Here is a 19672-nt window from a genome sequence, read left to right as displayed (position 1 = left end):
ATGGTTAATAGTAAAATACACCCTCCGTTTCATCATAATGTAAGATGTTTTTTGACATTAGTGTATTATCAAAAAATGTTCTATATTATAGAACGAAGGGAGTACTTTATAAAGATAAATACACTCCACGTCTACGTGCCATGCGGGTTTCGTGTTCGAATATTACGGCACGCCATTAAATTTCCTTTTTCTCTATACCGGTCAAAGTCAACAATCCCAGCCTCTCAATGCCACATCATCAAATCCACCCCTAAAATGGCTGAAGTTTTATTTCCACCAGGATGAAAGAGTACAGGGTACCAATTTCAGGAATTTAGACGTGAGGGTTTGTTTCTACAACCTCAGGGTTCAAATCAGACTTCACTCTTCGATGGTCAGGGTGTGGCATTGATGGGGGTACTATGTTTGCATTGTACTCGTTTCCAGCAGAATTTGCTTTCATATTCGTTTCTGGGATTTTTATATTTGTTTTTATTTTGCTAAAAATATATATGAAAACAAATGTGGCAAACTTTCAACAACTCACAAGCTAGAATGGAAAAGATGGAGGATTCTAGAAAATGGAACCGTGGCCAGTGCCATGCTCCACTGCTCATAATGATAGTGAGTGGGGAGGTTGGCACATGGTAAGTTAATGGGACAATTTTGTGCACTGATTTGAGTAAAATATATTACTACCATTCTTTTGGCCCTTTTGCAAAAAAAAAACGGTTGGAAAATAATGCAGAGATTTCAAAGGTCAATGTGCGACAAGATAGCCCTAACAAAGTAATGACAGAACGCAGTCAAAAGAATGTAACAATACAAGACTTCAATATGGAAATAAGGCAAGGTAACCATGATGAATAGGGGCTGCAGCCGCCCATGCAGATCACAACTGATAAAAAAACTTAGTCCAACACCTTTCAACACTCTTTAATTATTGCTGCCAACAGTCAAAACTCACATCAAAATGGTATGCAGCGACCAGCCAAAATTACATTGGCAAAGATGCTAAGTATCTATTCACGCACTCTACAGAACGGCCGAGAATTTACAAGGCAAAACTGACGCAACAGAAGGATCATACTGTTGCTCAGCAAGTCTACGCGTTCCCTCTTTATCTCTGACTATACGACCAGTTGGATACAGTATACGACCTAGCCTAACTCGCAACGCCTATTGCTTTTTTCGTTTTGTACATATGACATATTCCACCCATTTGCTTCAGTACCCTGCTCCTACCTATGCTAGCGAATGGCGTCACCAATCTATAAGCAAGTAATGACTTATAACATCGATGGCTTTCTCATGACTGAAGAAGTCCGTCACCTTCCCAGCCAAGGCGGAGCATCTGATCCACTACCTTCAGGCTCAACTGCAACATTACCAATTCAATCAGAAAGAAGGTTCAAAGTTGCACAAGTCAAACTTCCATGCAACTAGCAACATTCTAATTAGGTCAAGTGCTCGCATATAAGGTGGTAAAATTGGATTGCTGATGCAAAATTTATAATGACATATGTAGTATACTCACAGCAGGATCAGTGAAAACCATTAGGCCCTTATCGGCAGTAGAAACTAGAAGATTAGTGTTCTCTTCGTTTAATGCAATTGCTGTGATGTCCTGGCCCTTTCCAAGCTCCAGTGTATGAAACACCTAGCAGGAAAACGTTTCTGGTAAGACTTCCATCAAATGACAAACAACGTAAATCAGAAACTTGTTTTAGATTTGTTTGTTTATTAACCTTAAGTTTATGCAGATCAACAAAGCAGATCGAAGGCACGTTAACAGATTGCCTGATTTCAGTTTGCTCAGATATATCAACCTTGCGACTTGATTTGTTGGGCTCACGATCTGCTACCTCAGTATTGTCCTCACACTTGTAATTGCTGGACGAACAAGTTCCAATCAGGGCAAAATGACCATCCATAGAAATCTCAATGCAACTAACTCCCCCAGAAAAAGGTGATAGAACTGAGGTAGCAATAGGGACTCCATTGACTGTGAAGCTAGATAATCTTTTCTTTGATTCACTCCAAACCAATATGATTCCCTGAGAAGACAAGGATACAGCATGCGCCTCCGCTACATGAATCTTCCTTATCAGCCGACCTGTTCGCAAAGAATGTAGCACCACACCAGACATGTTTGACGAGGATACAACAAGTCCCAAGTCTGGACCAACTGCACAGCTAATTACTTCTCCAAGGTGTCCTCTTAACACATGCATAGGACCTTCGATTCGACACTTCCTGGTTTCTAAAAGGATGCTCATGCTACTAGGACTAGTAGGAAGAGGGCTGTGTGGTGTCCTTGGTGTTGCAGGTGGAGGTTCAGGAGGATTTTTCTTATGTATAAAGCCTGCCTGATGAATCCTCCAGAGTATAACTGTAGTATCTCGAGACCCTGTCACAAGGTAGTTGCTATCAGGGGAAAGTGCAAGGCAGGTTACTGGAGCAAGATGCCCAGAAGCACTTTCAATTGTCCTTGCTCCATCTGGGGAGATCAACTTCACCGAACAGTCCGCATGCCCACCTATTGTTAAGAAAAAATGGTATTAGAGATGGCATTAGCAGCAGCATCGAAAGACCAAATAATAGAAGCGGCTTAAAAGTATCATAGCAGAATTGATAATAAGAAACAAAATTCTAGAATGGCATTATTAGGGGTGTGCACTTTGGTCTAAAAATCTACCAAAAAATCTTAAAAATTATTTAGATAGAGGAAGCGGTATTCTACATTTACACTAAAGATTCAGCTTCAAACCAACTCTACAGAAGATACAAAGTCAATAATAAGGTGTGAAAACAAATAAAGCCAGTGTCAATCCTGAAGGCCTTTTCTTTTGTATCTTCTGCGGGTGATTCTAAATTTGAGGTTTCTTCAAAGGTAGTGTTAGTATGCAGATAATAAATCCAAAGGACAAACAGTGAGAAAAATAATCACCAGTGATGATGTCTTTGTCACAAGTGACAGCAACAATAGCTGAACTACGGATTGCAGAAGCAGCAAACGCTATAGCTCTTGGGAACTCATAATCTTCTCCAGAACTAGTGGATCCTTTGAACATACGCATGAATGCACCACCTGTTGAACTTGCAGCATTTCTACCATGATGAAAAAGGAAAGGTGTCCCTTGGCCATCTGGAGTATTTGGTTGCCACTGGTGAAGTGCCACATGCGCCGCGGGCACATTTATATCTACAACTACAATAGAATCATTCGATACAAGCATAGTACTTGCAGGGACATTGCAGCGTTCTGGATTAGGCAGTACATAAGATTTAAGTTCACTTGGATTCCGGAATATGGTCTGCATAGTAAATCATGAGGGTCAGGTCATGCAAAAACAAAAAAGGCAGTAAGAGCTGTTAAGAGTGGTTGTCGATTTTATTGCGTACTCCCTCCGTCCGAAAAAGCTTGTCTCTCAAATGAATGTATCTAGCATCAAGTTAGTGCTAGATACATTCATTTGAGGAATAAGCTTGGGACAAGTTTTTCCAGACGGAGGTAGTATTTATTTTGCAGGGATGTAGTGCTCGTCTATCAAGAAGCATGATAAACAAAATGGAGATACACTAAATTCAAAGAACAACCATACCCTAAAATTCTGTAATGAAGAACTATAGCTAGATTATTACTCCCTCGGATCCATAATGAGTGTCGTGGTTTTAGTTCCACGACACTTATTATGGATCAGAGGGAGTATTTTTTTTCATATTTATTTTGCAGGGATGTAGTGCTCGTCTATAACTCCGCCTATGTTGTCTCAACATAGCCGGTCCCAAGCCCGGGTAAAGGAGGAGGGTTGTGATAGGCTTGGCGAGCCAACGTAAAAACTCAGCCACTCTTATGGAGATGAAACCCAAAAGATTTTCGTTGGGGCGTAACCCTCTCAGCGACGCGCCACATCGGAACCCGGGTGTGGTGGAAAATGGGCAAGGGCCGGGCCGTCACCCCCCAAGTGGCGCGCCGTATCTTGATCCGGATACGGTGGCAAGTGAGCGAGGATCGGGTCGTCGCATCCTTAGTGGCGCGCTACATCGGCGCCCGGATGTAGTGGAAAATGAGCAAGGGTCTTCGCATTTGACTCGACGAGTGCGAAGGGTAAGGAAGCTAGCTGAGCCTAGGAGGATTCTCTTAGGTAGCTGGAACGTAGGGTCTCTGACAGGGAAGCTTCGGGAGCTAGTTGATGCAGCAGTGAGGAGAGGTGTTGATATCCTTTGCGTCCAAGAAACCAAATGGAGAGGACAGAAGGCGAAGGAGGTGGAGGATACCGGCTTCAAGCTGTGGTACACGGGGACGGCTGCAAACAGAAATGGCGTAGGCATCTTGATCAACAAGAGCCTCAAGTATGGAGTGGTAGACGTCAGGAGACGTGGGGACCGGATTATCCTGGTCAAGCTGGTAGTTGAGGACTTGGTTCTCAATGTTATCAGCGCATATGCCCCGCAAGTAGGCCACAATGAGAACACCAAGAGGGAGTTCTGGGAAGGCTTGGAAGACATGGTTAGGAGTGTACCGATTGGTGAGAAGCTCTTCATAGGAGGAGACCTCAATGGCCACGTGGGTACATCTAACACGGGTTTTGAAGGGGCGCATGGGGGCTTTGGCTATGGCATCAGGAATCAAGAAGGAGAAGATGTCTTAAGCTTTGCTCTAGCCTACAACATGATTGTAGCTAACACCCTCTTTAGAAAGAGAGAATCACATCTGGTGACTTTTAGTAGTGGCCAACACTCTAGCCAGATTGATTTCATCCTCTCGAGAAGAGAAGATAGGCGTGCGTGCCTAGACTGTAAGGTGATACCTGGGGAGAGTGTTGTACCCCAGCATAAGCTGGTGGTTGCTGACTTCCGCTTTCGGATTCGTGTCCAGCGGGATAAGCGTGCCAAGGTCGCTAGAACGAAGTGGTGGAAGCTCAAGGGGGAGGTAGCTCAGGTGTTCAAGGAGAGGGTATTTAAGGAGGGCCCTTGGGAGGAAGGAGGGGATGCGGACAATGTGTGGATGAAGATGGCGACTTGCATTTGTAAGGTGGCCTCGGAGGAGTTTGGAGTGTCCAGGGGAAGGAGAAGCGAAGATAAGGATACCTGGTGGTGGAATGATGATGTCCAGAAGGCGCTTAAAGAGAAGAAAGATTGCTTCAGACGCCTATACCTGGATAGGAGTGCAGACAACATAGAGAAGTACAAGATGGCGAAGAAGGCCGCAAAGCGAGCTGTTGGTGAAGCAAGGGGTCAGGCATATGAGGACCTCTACCAACGGTTAGGCACGAAGGAAGGTGAAAGGGACATCTATAAGATGGCTAAGATCCGGGAGAGGAAGACGAGGGATATTGGCCAAGTCAAATGCATCAAGGACGGAGCAGGCCAACTCTTGGTGAAGGACGAAGAGATTAAGCATAGATGGCGGGAGTACTTCGACAAGCTGTTCAATGGGGAGAATGAGAGTTCTACCATTGAACTGAATGACTCCTTTGATGAGACCAGCATGCGTTTTGTGCGGCGCATCCAGGAGTCTGAGGTGAAGGAGGCTTTAAAAAGGATGAAAGGAGGCAAGGCGATGGGCCCTGATTGTATCCCCATTGAGGTGTGGAAAGGTCTCGGGGACATAGCGATAGTATGGCTAACCAAGCTTTTCAACCTCATTTTTCGGGCAAACAAGATGCCAGAAGAATGGAGACGGAGTATATTAGTACCAATTTTCAAGAACAAGGGGGATGTTCAGAGTTGTACTAATTACCGTGGAATTAAGCTGATGAGCCATACAATGAAGCTATGGGAGAGAGTCATTGAGCACCGCTTAAGAAGAATGACAAGTGTGACCAAAAATTAGTTTGGTTTCATGCCTGGGAGGTCGACCATGGAAGCCATTTTCTTGGTACGACAACTTATGGAGAGATATAGGGAGCATAAGAAGGACTTGCATATGGTGTTCATTGACTTGGAGAAGGCCTATGATAAGATACCGCGGAATGTCATGTGGTGGGCCTTGGAGAAACACAAAGTCCCAGCAAAGTACATTACCCTCATCAAGGACATGTACAATAATGTTGTGACAAGTGTTCGAACAAGTGATGTCGACACCGATGACTTCCCGATTAAGATAGGACTGCATCAGGGGTCAGCTTTGAGCCCTTATCTTTTTGCATTGGTGATGGATGAGGTCACAAGGGGTATACAAGGAGATATCCCATGGTGTATGCTCTTTGCGGATGATGTGGTGCTAGTTGACGATAGTCGGATGGGGGTAAATAGGAAGTTAGAGTTATGGAGACAAACCTTGGAATCGAAAGGGTTTAGGCTTAGTAGAACTAAAACCGAGTACATGATGTGCGGTTTCAGTACTACTAGCTGTGAGGAGGAGGAGGTTAGCCTTGATGGCCAGGTGGTACCTCAGAAGGACACCTTTCGGTATTTGGGGTCAATGTTGCAGGAGGATGGGGGTATTGATGAAGATGTGAACCATCGAATCAAAGCCGGATGGATGAAGTGGCGCCAAGCTTCTGGCATTCTCTGTGACAAGAGAGTGCCACAAAAGCTAAAAGGCAAGTTCTACAGGACGGCGGTTCGACCCGCAATGTTGTATGGCGCGGAGTGTTGGCCGACTAAAAGGCGACATGTTCAACAGTTAGGTGTGGCGGAGATGCGTATGTTGAGATGGATGTGTGGCCACACGAGGAAGGATCGAGTCCGGAATGATGATATACGAGATAGAGTTGGGGTAACACCAATTGAGGAGAAGCTTGTCCAACATCATTTGAGATGGTTTGGGCATATTCAGCGCAGGCCTCCAGAAGCTCCAGTGCATAGCGGACGGCTAAAGCGTGCGGAGAATGTCAAGAGAGGGCGGGGTCGACCGATTTTGACATGGGAGGAGTCCGTTAAGAGAGACCTGAAGGATTGGAGTATCGACAAAGAGCTAGCTATGGACAGGGGTGCGTGGAAGCTTGCTATCCATGTGCCAGAGCCATGAGTTGGTTGCGAGATCTTATGGGTTTCACCTCTAGCCTACCCCCAACTTGTTTGGGACTAAAGGCTTTGTTGTTGTTTGTATGTTTGTAGTGCTCGTCTATCAAGAAGCACGATAAACAAAATGGAGATACACTAAATTCAAAGAACAACCATACCCTAAAATTCTGTAATGAAGAACTATAGCTAGATTATTACTCCCTCGGATCCATAATGAGTGTCGTGGTTTTAGTTCCACGACACTTATTATGGATCAGAGTTTTTTTTTTATATCACTTCTTTGCATGGCAATGCATTCCCATTTCTAGCATGGGAAAAGGCAAAACTCAATTAGCTACACAAACCCAATATAACTAATTGTGGTTAATTAAAAAAATACTTGAACTCATACATCGGCCAATATAAAGTACCTGCAGTTGTAAGACATCTCTCAATGACTTTCTCTTCATGTGAGGGACAGTCAGCAATTGAGACGGTGTTTGTCCAAAGTAGGCTATTTGATCTTGCATGGCTCGCCGTTGCACCTTAAGCATTTTCAGTAAAATATCAGCAGCCAAATGGAACTGGTTCAAAACCATGTAACACCAAATCAAATAAATAATACTTACTGGATCTGCAATTTTGTCAATATCAACAGTTCCCTCATATGTGATGTAGAAGAACACATTGTTGGCCATTACCGCATCTTTACCCCTCTGTTTATATCTGCAAAAGGAAGTATCCATGATTAAACGGCAGTGCATAGACATTGTGCAGGCAAAACATAAGTAGGATATTCATAAAGCAAGTAACCAGGTGTCCTACCTTATTCATGGATGTCATACACAAAATATAAGCACAAAAACACAAAGGTTGAATTTGCCAATACTGAAAATCCAGATCCTTCATCTTGCTACATTACATCAATCTTTTTCCAAACTAAAAATAGGATGCTCCATCCAAAGGATTTTATGCTTTTTTAAGCATCAAAAGTGCTCGATTTCGATCCAAAAAGGGGGTTGAGTTTATGAGGTTAGGTTATACTGATGGGAAAAGAGATAACATCCTAATGGTGACAAAAAGGTAATGCTTGAAAGAAAGTTCAAACCATCATAGGTACAATCATCATATGGAAGCTTTGCATCTTAGTACTCCCTCCGTTCGCAATTACTTGTCTCGGAAATGGGTGTATCTAGAACTAAAATATGTCTAGATACATCCATTTCTGCGACAAGTAATTCTGAATGGAGGGAGTACATTAGAAAGAAAGATACAGAAGAGTTATGGGTCACATGGATTAAACCTACTAGATTGGCCATATAAGCATGGTCATCCTACATACAATATATTATACTAGTTAACAGTCTCCACCAAATTATGGTGGGTATATTCGAGCGTGCGCTCAAGCACACAACATTCCATGAAGAAATAGGTTGCAAAAGTAGTAAAATAGAATAGAATAGTGTACCCGAATATTAGATCAATCCAGTGATGCAAATGAGTCGAAACATGCTCACTCTCAAGAGCCTTCCGGTGTTTGTGGACAAAATCAACAGGGTTCTCAGCCCAAGGAGGCAACTCTACAGAATCTGCAATGCTGTTCAGTATTACATTACTTGCAATCATGTATTATGATACGTACTTCTACACAGGGGAAAATGCATTTACCTAGCTTTCCTCCAAGTTGAGTTGTCCCGAAGTCAATAGAATTTATGTTGGTAAATACCTCCGGGAGGTAAAACATCTCTGGGACCTACATAAATATCACCATATAATAAAATTGGAGCAAACCTTGAATGGATGTCTGTACCACCCAATCAACATCCAGGAAAACATACTGGAGAGACACCAACAACTTACTAGCTCTTTTACGTCACTCATGTCTTCCAGAACACTATCCCATGTACCAGAAAGGTCAGAAAACATGCGATCAGCATGGTCAAATTTGCCACCTTGCAATTGTATAGATAATGTGGTAAAGGGCTCCATCCTGAAAAGGTAATACAAGACCTGCAATGAATATAAGTTATCAGTACAAAAAATTCAAATGGTTTTGCATCAAAAAAAGCACTTGGGGTACAGAATAGAATTTTAGGCCAACGGTAATTAAATATTGGATGTCATGTCTCCTAACCAAATGAACAGCATCAGCAAAAGCAGACCGGTAGCCAACCAAAATTATTCAGAAGGGTGAACCTATCAACAGTCGTATCTTAATATTAATACGATGCACATGCAGAGTTTTCACTGATGTAGGAAAAGCCATGTGCAAGCATAACATGTAGGCTCTTCTACAGTAATTACAATATCATCTTTTAGTCTGCACATTACAAATTGATTGAGCTAAAAGTTATTGAGAACTACAGAGACCCAGAGAGTAGAATACGATTGGAAATCCTTCAGCGGGAGATAGTACCTAGCTGACATTATAGATAAACATTTGGTTCAGCTATACAAAGAAGATTATACCGTGCCAGCACTGGAGTAATGTGAACCATAATGAAACTTAGGGATGATTGGATCCTCAAACGTCGAGTACCGTTCTTGGAACTTCTTTAGTCGTTCTGGGTTTAGTGCTCCAACTGGCTGCATCAAATATCCACTACGGTTAGCAGTTTAAACAATTAGGGAAAAGATAGAAGCAATAATAGCAGGAGATCAACCTTTGAAAGATCACGGTATGCAGAAGGATCATCCAGATTCAAAACTTTGGACTGGTAATCAGCAATTATCCAGGGGAAAACAGGATACTGCACAAGCATATAAGATTAGTTGAATGATAGGTTACTTTATTAGACATTTAGGCTAGACAAACTTTATGTGCATCAAACTGACCTGAGTTATGTCGTTATAACTGCGCCCAGAAAGAGTGTTCAGTTCCATCAAGTACTCAAAATTGCTAATCTGAAGAAATTGGACATATTTAGATCTTGAAACAACAACAAAAATGAAAAAAAAATGAAACATATTTAATGTTTGCGTACCTCCCAGTTAGCCCAGCGCTCCATCAACTGAGTTCTTTTAAGGATTTGCTCAGCTCTCTGAACAAAATATTATAGATTACTGCTGATCATCATTGCATATTGACAACACTGGAGATTAGGAGAAAAAAACATTGCACTAACCTGGGTAGCTAGAAAAATGTCATTCAAATTAGGTGGTTTGGTGTGAATAATCGCCCGATAAGCATTTTTGCGTGCTTCCATATCCTAGATAAAGTATAAGAAATTCAGACACAAAAGTGTAAGGAAGTTATTAATCGGTGTCAGGCATGGACCTAAACCACTATAGTAGAGTATCATAAAGATCGTACCCCGAAATCAAAAAAGAAATTTGACCTATCTACCATAAATAATTCCAAAGCACTTCGTCGTAACAAGTACCTGCAACAAGTCAACAAAATCACCAAATGAGTAAATGGAAAATAAACTCTAAACTACATGGTGTGGTGATTCACAGATGATGCTGCACAGTTATTCAGTCCAAAAGCATAGACACCTTCTGTTCCAACAGAACAGGATATATGCATCATAGGAGTATGGAAGAATCAACTTCTAACATTAGAACCAGATCAGAATATAAAATTTACCGCCTGCTATATATCTGATGTAGAGAAGAGATCAACCAGCTCCGATCTTTATCTTGCTGATAACATTGGCCACTAGTGGATGCATGATCATCCACATTACTGTCACTTGCATGCTCGTCAATTATAAAGTTAATCCTCTTTGATGTTACCTGGGAACAAAATTACAGGAGTGAATGATACCAGCTAACAGCTTAAGTGGGAACTGAAGAAAAAGGAGAATAATTCCATCATATAGATCCTTGTGATTCCGTAGTCATAGTTTCATATGAAAAGGTTATGTGGTTAAGCACAAAGCAGATTGGGTGCACCCATACGCATATTGACATCATATTTTTGTGCATATGTTTGGATACCATAAAAAAATACAGATTTGTTTTCATGTACACATTTACTAGAACACACAAGGAGTGCATGACAATGGAATATTAACACAACATATATCATTACAAGGGATAGATTATAGATGATTACACTAGAGAATACATAAATCAGAAGTAGGAAGCAATTTTAGTCATTATTAATAATGAGGTAGCATGAAGCTTTCTCATCCATCCATACAGAAGTGCCAACAGTTTGTAGCCTGCTACGGAACTCCATGCTACATCAAGGAAAGAAGAAACTCGCCATATTATTGCACTACTTCAAATGAAATGGTACAGTAATTTTGAGAAACCGTTGAACTACAGAATAAAACACTATGGCAAAATATTGTGTTAAATTAGTGCGACCTTTATTGGTAATAACTGCAACGTATGTGATATACTGTGGCTAAATTGTTAATTAGCCAATCTTAAGAGAAAAAAAAGGACAGACCCAGTGCATAGAAGCTCCCACACAAGGTGGGGTCTGGGGAGGGATTATAGGAACCTAGTCTTACCCCTGCAAAGTGCAATGCAGAGAGGCTGGTTCGAACCCAGGACCTCTTGGCACAAGTGGGGAGGACTTCACCACTGCGCCAGGCCTGCCCTCTAATTAGCCAATCTTAAGAGAACGGACCCTAAATTTTGAAATTCAGAATTCTAGATAAGAACACATTAGATTAAAGATGCCTACAAGATAAGTTAAACTCTAACACCATCAAAGCTCAGCTTCACATTTTCAGGACTGTTCATGGCACTAGAACTTCGTAACGGGCAAGCATTAACTTTTCTCAGTGCTTACTTGGAAGATTCCACGCACAACTTTCAATGGTCGCACCATCAATGATGGAAGTTCAACTATAATTCTCTCATCAGCTTCAGTTGGCACATATCCAGGTGCAACAACTGTGGATCGAACCAAATTGCGATCGGCAGAAATACCAGAACTTCTTGAATCTACTGATTTTTTCATCGATTGTTGATCTGCTGACGAGGACTGAAGTTGATCAGCACTGTTGTGAGTAGTGTCGGATTCTAACTGCTCAATGTCCTCATTTCTGTCATCCACTGACATGGCCTCAGCAATTACTACCGACGCAGTTGATGGAATGGTGTCTGTTAATGAAGAATCTGCACCCTTGGGGTTGCATTCATTTGATTGCACATCAGCACTAAGAAGCTTCCGATCATCATAATCAGCAGCTGCACCCAAATGATCAGATCCCTTATAGTTCCTTTTCATAAATCTTCTCATTCTTGAAGAACCTTCAGTAAAATCTAATTTCCAGAAAATCTGCAAAATGCAGGAGTGAAAAGATATATCAGGATTTGTCCTAGAGCTTTTTTCTCTCTTTTGACACGGTGCTTCTTTTCATGCAGATGAGAAGAACTCAACTACTCCCAGATGTACCGGTCAACAAAGTGTGTGTCTTGATAAAGAAGCTGGGCACGAAAACAGAGATAAAATAAATAAACTAGCTATATTGTACATACCCGATCAGGAATACACAGGGGTTCTTCAAAAGGTCCATATAGTCTTCCCATCTCTGTCAGGCAGTGAAGAAGATGCCGCCATGCTCGAACTCCAGTTGATGCATGATGCCGATTCAGCACATCAACTTGTGTTTGCCTCTCCATCTGCATCATGAACAAAAATTTATAGGATGTATGATACTCCCTCCGTTCCTAAATATAAGTCTTTGTAGAGATTTCACTATGGACCACATACGGATGTATCTAGATGCATTTTAGAGTATAGATTCACTCATTTTGCTCCATATGTGGTCCATAGTGGAATCTCTCCAAAGACTTATATTTAGGAACGGAGGGAGTAAATTCTAAGCATCGGAAATGAAAATATTCCAAGTGGATTTACCTCAACTCGCTGTAAGTTCCGTGCAAAGGCAAAACCAGAAACAAGAATTGCAACATATTTGTATGAAAGGGTTGAAAATTCTCTTCCTGAAACAGGTTTAGAATCAGCTGATTGCAGGCACTCCATCCAAGCAGCACTCATAGCTTCAGATGTATTCCACCTCTTTGCACGGTCGATATCACTTGCACTTCTCCTCTGTCCTGATGTTGCCATTGCTACAGCACTAAGACCCCTTCCTGAACCAATCTTAGCAGTCCGCTCGAGGTCACGTGTAGCAGCTAATGCCGCAGCTTTAGCTCCTGCTTTGTCCTTTGGGATGGACCCAGGCTTGTTGTGCATTGTTTCAACAGGCTTCTGGAAACTTGAGAAGGTCTGTAATCTTGCTGCTGCTTTACGCTCTGGCAAAGAAGTGTCATGCCTACTCAAGGTATTCCTTCGAGGTGTTACTGTTTCGGTTCCGGAGGCACCAGCAGCCATCATGGCTAATGCCATTGCAACTGGGGGTGAGGCAAAAGCAGCAGCCCAGCCAGGCGATATCATTGAAAGAGCAGCCTGGCGACATCTGATAGTTAGCTTTAAACTAGCCAAGACACAACAGCATTTTTTCATCAAAGTTTGTGACAAATTATGAGCATATGATAAATGGCACGAAGCACATTTGAATATTTAGTCGCATGAGCTCAGGTTAGTTAGATATCAAAGTGTCCACAACAAAAATGCTAACCAATTGCCAAATACGTAAGGGGAAAAAGTCAAGCAGATAATAGCTACACTGAGAGACTAATATAAGATGGATCAGAAAGTAGGGCGAGTGTCAACAGGTGTGAATCATATTACCAGATTAGGAGAAGCTAGATAAATCATGTTAGACTATTTTAAGATTATCAGCTTATGGTGAGTCTATGGGTGATTGGACCCATCCAACCTTCCATTTATGGACTAAGGTAAGCAAAATAACAAGATATTCCGTGGACTTGCTGTTTCCCAGTTTAAAGAGAGAGGGTACGAGTAAAACAAGCACAACACATATCACCATATTTTGCTAGTGCAATATACCACTGATGCAGAATTCAGCATTAACACTATGTAACTTCATTGACGGGATACAAATAACCAGTTAGTACCTCGATGGGTAGTGCATCTGCTGCCAGAGCACGATCATCAGCAATGAGTGGATTCCGACCATCATAAGAAGTTAGCTCATGAACACCAGCCAAAAGTGGCCGCCACCTTCTCAGGATGGCTATAAATGGTGGTAAAATCAGCTCAATGTACTGTTTCCTTAGGGGGCTTCTGTCCCTGCCAATAGCATGCCATACCTGCATCACGAGCAAGATAGCATGAACATATATGATATTTTTACTGTCCAGATTACTATCTCTAATAAATAAGAAGTTACAGAAAGTGTAACGTGATGAACATTTATGTACTAAGTTATCGCACAATGATTAATAAATCACAGTAGCTTTACAAATTCGCACAGACAGATTATTCTTTGGCATTAGAATCGTAGGCAAAGAATAGAGCGTGGAATGAAATTGACTATTAGGGCGTGGCATGCTTGTATGCAAGGCAAAGTAACAAACTCACCTCTGAATAGAGAATAGAAGAAGCAACCAACACCCTCTGCCTCTTCGACTCAGTAATAGGCATATTCAAGATTGGGCCAAGCACACTGTACAGTTATAAGAGTTAGTAAAATCAAAATTGACATAACAGTAGCCCAGAATAGACAGGCTGACCACCTATGTAATATATATTAAGGCAACTGTCCTTCCATCAAAGTTCTGGATATTATTACATAATGGCAAAACAGTATGAAGAAGATTTCTTTCAACATGAAAGACTATTCCAACGCATTTTATATACAAATGTTCAGCTCCTATCAGAGATTCTTAGCACAGGACTCTGCTATGCTAAATGGATTTTCTCCTAAAGTTTTCAGTTAAAAGGTATCAAGTGAACTTTGAGTTTTGTTAACGTTTTTCCTCTCGAAATGGATTCTGGTAGTTCAATGGGAAAGTATAGTTTGTATATCTTTTTTTCCTGCAGTTGAAAAAGTACATATTCCATTTTGATAATTGATACTTGATGGTGCATAGTATGTACCTCCAAAGAAGTGCAGGCCGGGGTTTCCTTGTAGATGAGTGACTGTTGCCATCAAATGGCACCAGGCTTCCTTCTGATATGACGTCCTTTATACTAGTGTTCTTCAAAAGAGCATCACCTTCACCATTGTCATCCTCCCTCATCGAAACAAGAGTCATTCTGAGCATGCAAAGAAATGGCTGATCACTATCTAGCAATTGATAAAGTGCAGCCATAACCCCCATACCAGGGCCAGACCCCCCTCCAATACCAAGACCGCCGCCAAGTCCAGAATCATCTAACAAGAGTGCCTGCAGCACTTCGAGTGATTTCTTCACAAGTGGAAGCTCAACCCAATTCCCATTTGAGTCCTTCTCTAAAACAGATCTCCAAGATTTTAAATCACTTCCACCACCACCAAATAAATCAGATTTGGATGGAACGCCTACACCATACCATAAGCGGCTTCTGTATTTCCAGCTTTCTGCAAGATCTGCAATGCAGCTCCCATAAGACACAAAGGCATGCTTGACAGATTCATATGGCTCAGCTGCTGCTGCTGCTGTAAGGCGTTCCATCACGGCAGCAGAAATTTGTCCGTTTGCATCAGCCATAGAAGTAAGCACCTGCTTTGGTCACACAGAATCAAGAATAAATGCAGCATTCATATGAATAAATTTTAAAAACTATCTGCCAATCTGTCTGCAATATCTAAAATTATACATAAGCCATAAAGGAACACTGAATTACATGCAGGTTCATTAGGTAACCAGAAAAAATACCAAAATTGATGGTAAATCTTAAAAAGGTTCCAGTAGTGCTTATCAACTTCACAGGTATTCCATGCTGCCACGTGTGAGTGCTTGTGCACAATAATAGACAGACTACAAGAAACTTTCTTGTAGAACACCTCTATTAAAGTGGAATGTGCCTTCCTATCTATAATCTGTTAACAAAAAACTTACACTCTATTCTACATGCAATTTGCAGTAGATCAAACATGATCGGTACCTGTAATGAGAAATATCCTAGCATTCCCCATGCAATTAAATGCCAATGCAGGACAAGGTGGGCAAGCTGACTAGGTTGAAAAAAAAAACTTTTGCTACATATCCTAGCCATGAGGAGTTCAATAGCTACTACCACTAACTTTTTATAAGATGTTTTGGAGTCTATGACAGTATCAGAAAACGTCTTATATTAAGTTACAGAGGGAGTACTATATAAGTCTAGTAAATGATATGCTAGGGTTCCAGGAACATGGGTAAAGTATGAAATCAATCTAAAAGTCTAAATCCAGGTTAATATCATGATTTTCCAACAACATGACACATCATCTTGAAGGAAACATATCTATTCATATTGCGTATAAAGGTAAATGTAAAAGTACTCAAATTTTAATCCCTTTAGAAATAAATATCCATTTGATCAGAATAATGCCAATAACTGACTTGAATATAAATGTCTGCAGTCTGCACTTCTTACATCTAGTGGAAGGCCACCAGCATCACTGGACAAAGATGACCGCCTTGAGAGTCCAGTATCCATATGCTCACTACCAGCTCTGCTCAATGAATTTGTCCGACTGGGAGCAGACGAAGCAATGGAGGCAGAAGAAAAAACACTATTGAGTACACGGGACACACAAAAATGCTGGCCTTGTGTCCTCAGATGATCTTCTACAAGCATGAGGATAACTATTGCATTTTCTGCTAGTGCTACTGAGAGGTGAGCAGCATTTTCTGCTTGCACTTTTGCTTCTTCAGGAGACAAGCCCTCGGCAGCAACACCAGCAGCAGCTGCTGCAATTACTTCAGTCTGTTGTAGGGCACGCAAAAGGAAGGCACATTACGAATAGAGATAAAAGTATAAAGTAAAAAGTGGAGTTGGATATTGCTCAAGTCCAAGGTAACATTAGTAGCATGGTAGTTATTGTTCAAGTTCAAAAGAAAAAACAAATAGAGTTGGATATATGCAGTCCCAGTAACATCATAAATAACAGTGCAATGTTCTTGGCGTTGTAGTGCTTAGGGGTGGGCATAAAAACCGATGAACCGAAGACCGAACCGAAGCCGAAACCGAATAAACCGGATTTACAGTTTTTTCTACTGTCACAGAAATATTCGGTTTTCTTGTCTACTAACCGAATAGACTTCGGTGGGTTTGATTTTCAATCTGGCTAACCGAAGAAAGACCGAACAAATGTAAAAGCAGGCGCAGCCAACGACACAGAGAGTCACGCGCCACGATCGTTTCTTTTTTTATTAGGCTGCGCCCACGATCGCTTAAGCTTTAAGCGAGCAACCGCATCGTGCATGAATAAACAAAGGAAAAACGTGGGCCTCCCTGACAAAGTGCATGCAAGGATGCATGGCCTACAAGGCTACAAGGATGCAAGGCCCAACCCCAGCTCACGTGGGCGGGTGTGCCTGCGCGTGCGGCAGGAGAACAACAGGTATTTGGCTCCTTTAGTCCCACCTCGCCCGCTTGAGGAGATGTGGCAGGTATTTTCGCCTATAAGAGGGTGCCGCGGCTGCACGCACAGCACGAATACTAAAAGCATGGATTTCGGTATAAAACCGAATACCGTACCGAATTTTCGGTTAACCGAGATGTCGGTTAGCTGTTTTTGCTTGCTATTTTCGGTTTCCTGTTTTACTAACCGAATTTTCGGTTTCTACCGAACGCCCAGGCCTAGTAGTGCTACATCTAGGTGCAAAGTGTCGCTTGCGTGTTCAAATGGGGTTGTGGAAATGCCAAGGTATCAATTGTGGTGTTCTACCCAGAATCGTTTCCTATAAAAACCCTTTAAACCAGAAGAAAATGCTACTCCCTCCGATCCATAGTAATTGACGCTGAAGTTGTACTAAAGCAGCATCAATTAATATGGATCAGAGGAAGTACGAAATTTCTATTTATGTGGTATCAATGCACTTTTTCTGTTCCTGCCTTTACTGTGTTTTTTCTATTCTTTTGGGTGATACAAAGAGGGCTTAAAATGGGCCAGGACCAAACAAGCTACATCACATGACAAAGAGAAATCAACTAAAGCAAGTAGTAACAGCAAAGAATGTAAGAAACAACAGCTTGGACATGCATAAGAATGCAAGAAAATCTTGTCGAGAAAAGAGCATTTACCTGAACTTGAAGCTCCCTGGCAGAGAAATCAAGCAGGTCACCTAATAATCTCCTTCTGAAAATTGGTAATGACTGTTCGCGCCTAAGAAGAACAGGTACCGAGATTGTAGTTCAGCTTTACAGACGTACACATATACATGCAGAGAGAGAGAGAGAGAGAGAGAGAGAGAGTACCTCAACCGTTGGTCTCCAGTGCTAGATCCTCCAACCATTGAAAGCCACTCTGCGCAATGAATTGTAGCCTCCACATCCTATGTTGTCACAGCAATAGCAAAATCTTTCAAGTTACAAGGCGGAGCCGGTAGTGATACAATCAACCCAACGAAACCCAGAAAGAAGGTTGCACGACCCAAAAGCAAAAGCGTTTCTGAGTAAATTGATCTGGAAAAGAAGTTATCTTACCCTCCACCCATCTTTTTGTCGCATTGAATGCTCCAGCATGATAATCAGGAAATTATGTACAAGGTCTTCAATCTCACCAATGCTTACACCATCGACATATTTTTTACTACCCTTCTATAATTGTAAACATCTGAATTAGAGCTATGGGTAGAAAACAGTACAAAATGTAGTCGATGAAACTAGTGCATTCTATATGATTTTAATTAGAACATGAAATAATGTCAAAAGCTTGTGATACTTACCTCATGAATATAAATCAAAACCTCTAAAATCCATTCTGGCCATTCTGCAATTGTGGTCATTGTGGTTCTATTCTCAGGATGACTGCAAGCCAAAAACAGAATATCCTGAAATGATACAGAAGGAAATTTTGAGACCCTAAGAAAATAAGCAGGTAAGCTGGCAAACAAGGTTACAAAAAAAAAATCAACAATGGAATAGAGCAAACAAAATTAACAGAGATCATGAAATATAAGCAGGCGGAGTTGCAGACGTGCAAGTATTTGGCGACATGACATCATCAATGCGCACCTACACTACACAAATAACACAGATATCTGTAGATTGCTCTTTTGAGTTCTCCGCTGACTTTTACTGATGACCTTGACCACTGCTAAGTATGCATGTGGTTTGACTGAGAATGGTTTGCATAATGAAGCTGAAAAATACCAAAGTTACAACTCCAAAACCTGAGGGCATGATTGGATCCCATGCCACCTTGCTTTCCAAGGCGAGGAAAAACTAGCTCACATAAGCAATAGCTCAGGAAAGAAAGGTTAGCAAAGCTAGGTGTTTGGTTATTTTGTCTTGAAAAGTTGAAAGCATAAGATGAATTCAGAATTATGAGGGTCTATTTAACACAAAGGTAAAATTGTTGTAAGAGTATGCAGCATTTATTTCAAACTATTTTGTGGACACAACATGATATAATTTTAGCCTTAGCAACGGCCTTGCCCACATGATAGAATCAATCGACTCTCCTCAGTGGGCAAGTTTTCCCTTGCCTGTATGGGCAGCTGGGTTCTGTTAAGATGAGGGAAATCAATGGCAGTTCAAAACTAGCACAAAGCAGACAAAGTAGGTTTGACACGACAAATGGAACCATGCACAATAATAAAACGCACCTGTATAGCACGAGCTTGGAACGACCTTGGTGCATACGGAAGCGCGCGGAGCAGCACTAGCAAAAGTTGAATGTGTTCGAAACGGTGGCCACAATCATATAGGTTCAGATTTTCATCAGCTGAAGAAACATTAATCTGCATTCAAGACAACAACATCAAAGGG

At 41.5% G+C, this 19672-nt stretch overlaps 1 protein-coding gene across 3 annotated transcripts in view; it reads right to left on the bottom strand.

The window, feature by feature from the left end:
• Nucleotides 1-881: 881 nt before the first annotated feature.
• LOC119356123 (BEACH domain-containing protein C2-like) overlaps nucleotides 882-19672 on the bottom strand; it is a 24965-nt gene continuing 6174 nt past the window's right edge. The window contains exons 4-31 of one of the 3 annotated variants that reach the window (XM_037623030.1): nucleotides 19510-19644; nucleotides 18628-18732; nucleotides 18386-18499; nucleotides 18158-18234; nucleotides 17984-18065; nucleotides 16331-16663; nucleotides 14867-15474; nucleotides 14348-14432; nucleotides 13882-14076; nucleotides 12758-13309; nucleotides 12376-12519; nucleotides 11684-12175; nucleotides 10523-10671; nucleotides 10247-10316; nucleotides 10059-10142; nucleotides 9918-9974; nucleotides 9769-9837; nucleotides 9597-9683; nucleotides 9403-9519; nucleotides 8794-8943; nucleotides 8602-8686; nucleotides 8402-8522; nucleotides 7563-7659; nucleotides 7365-7478; nucleotides 2930-3296; nucleotides 1728-2518; nucleotides 1517-1639; nucleotides 882-1357 (exon numbers count right to left, since the gene is read on the bottom strand). In XM_037623030.1, coding sequence (XP_037478927.1) covers nucleotides 1289-1357; nucleotides 1517-1639; nucleotides 1728-2518; nucleotides 2930-3296; nucleotides 7365-7478; nucleotides 7563-7659; nucleotides 8402-8522; nucleotides 8602-8686; nucleotides 8794-8943; nucleotides 9403-9519; nucleotides 9597-9683; nucleotides 9769-9837; nucleotides 9918-9974; nucleotides 10059-10142; nucleotides 10247-10316; nucleotides 10523-10671; nucleotides 11684-12175; nucleotides 12376-12519; nucleotides 12758-13309; nucleotides 13882-14076; nucleotides 14348-14432; nucleotides 14867-15474; nucleotides 16331-16663; nucleotides 17984-18065; nucleotides 18158-18234; nucleotides 18386-18499; nucleotides 18628-18732; nucleotides 19510-19644 — 5472 coding nt within the window. In that variant the 3' untranslated portion in view covers nucleotides 882-1288. Of the gene's footprint in view, nucleotides 1358-1516; nucleotides 1640-1727; nucleotides 2519-2929; nucleotides 3297-7364; nucleotides 7479-7562; nucleotides 7660-8401; nucleotides 8531-8601; nucleotides 8687-8793; nucleotides 8944-9402; nucleotides 9520-9596; nucleotides 9684-9768; nucleotides 9838-9917; nucleotides 9975-10058; nucleotides 10143-10246; nucleotides 10317-10522; nucleotides 10672-11683; nucleotides 12176-12375; nucleotides 12520-12757; nucleotides 13310-13881; nucleotides 14077-14347; nucleotides 14433-14866; nucleotides 15475-16330; nucleotides 16664-17983; nucleotides 18066-18157; nucleotides 18235-18385; nucleotides 18500-18627; nucleotides 18733-19509; nucleotides 19645-19672 lie in introns of those variants that run through there. The other 2 variants (XM_037623031.1, XR_005171848.1) reach the window with 2 other exon arrangements.

Source organism: Triticum dicoccoides, chromosome 2A (genome assembly GCF_002162155.2).
Source record: "Triticum dicoccoides isolate Atlit2015 ecotype Zavitan chromosome 2A, WEW_v2.0, whole genome shotgun sequence".
Lineage (NCBI taxonomy): Eukaryota > Viridiplantae > Streptophyta > Magnoliopsida > Poales > Poaceae > Triticum > Triticum dicoccoides.
This window is presented reverse-complemented; position numbering and strand designations above follow the sequence as displayed.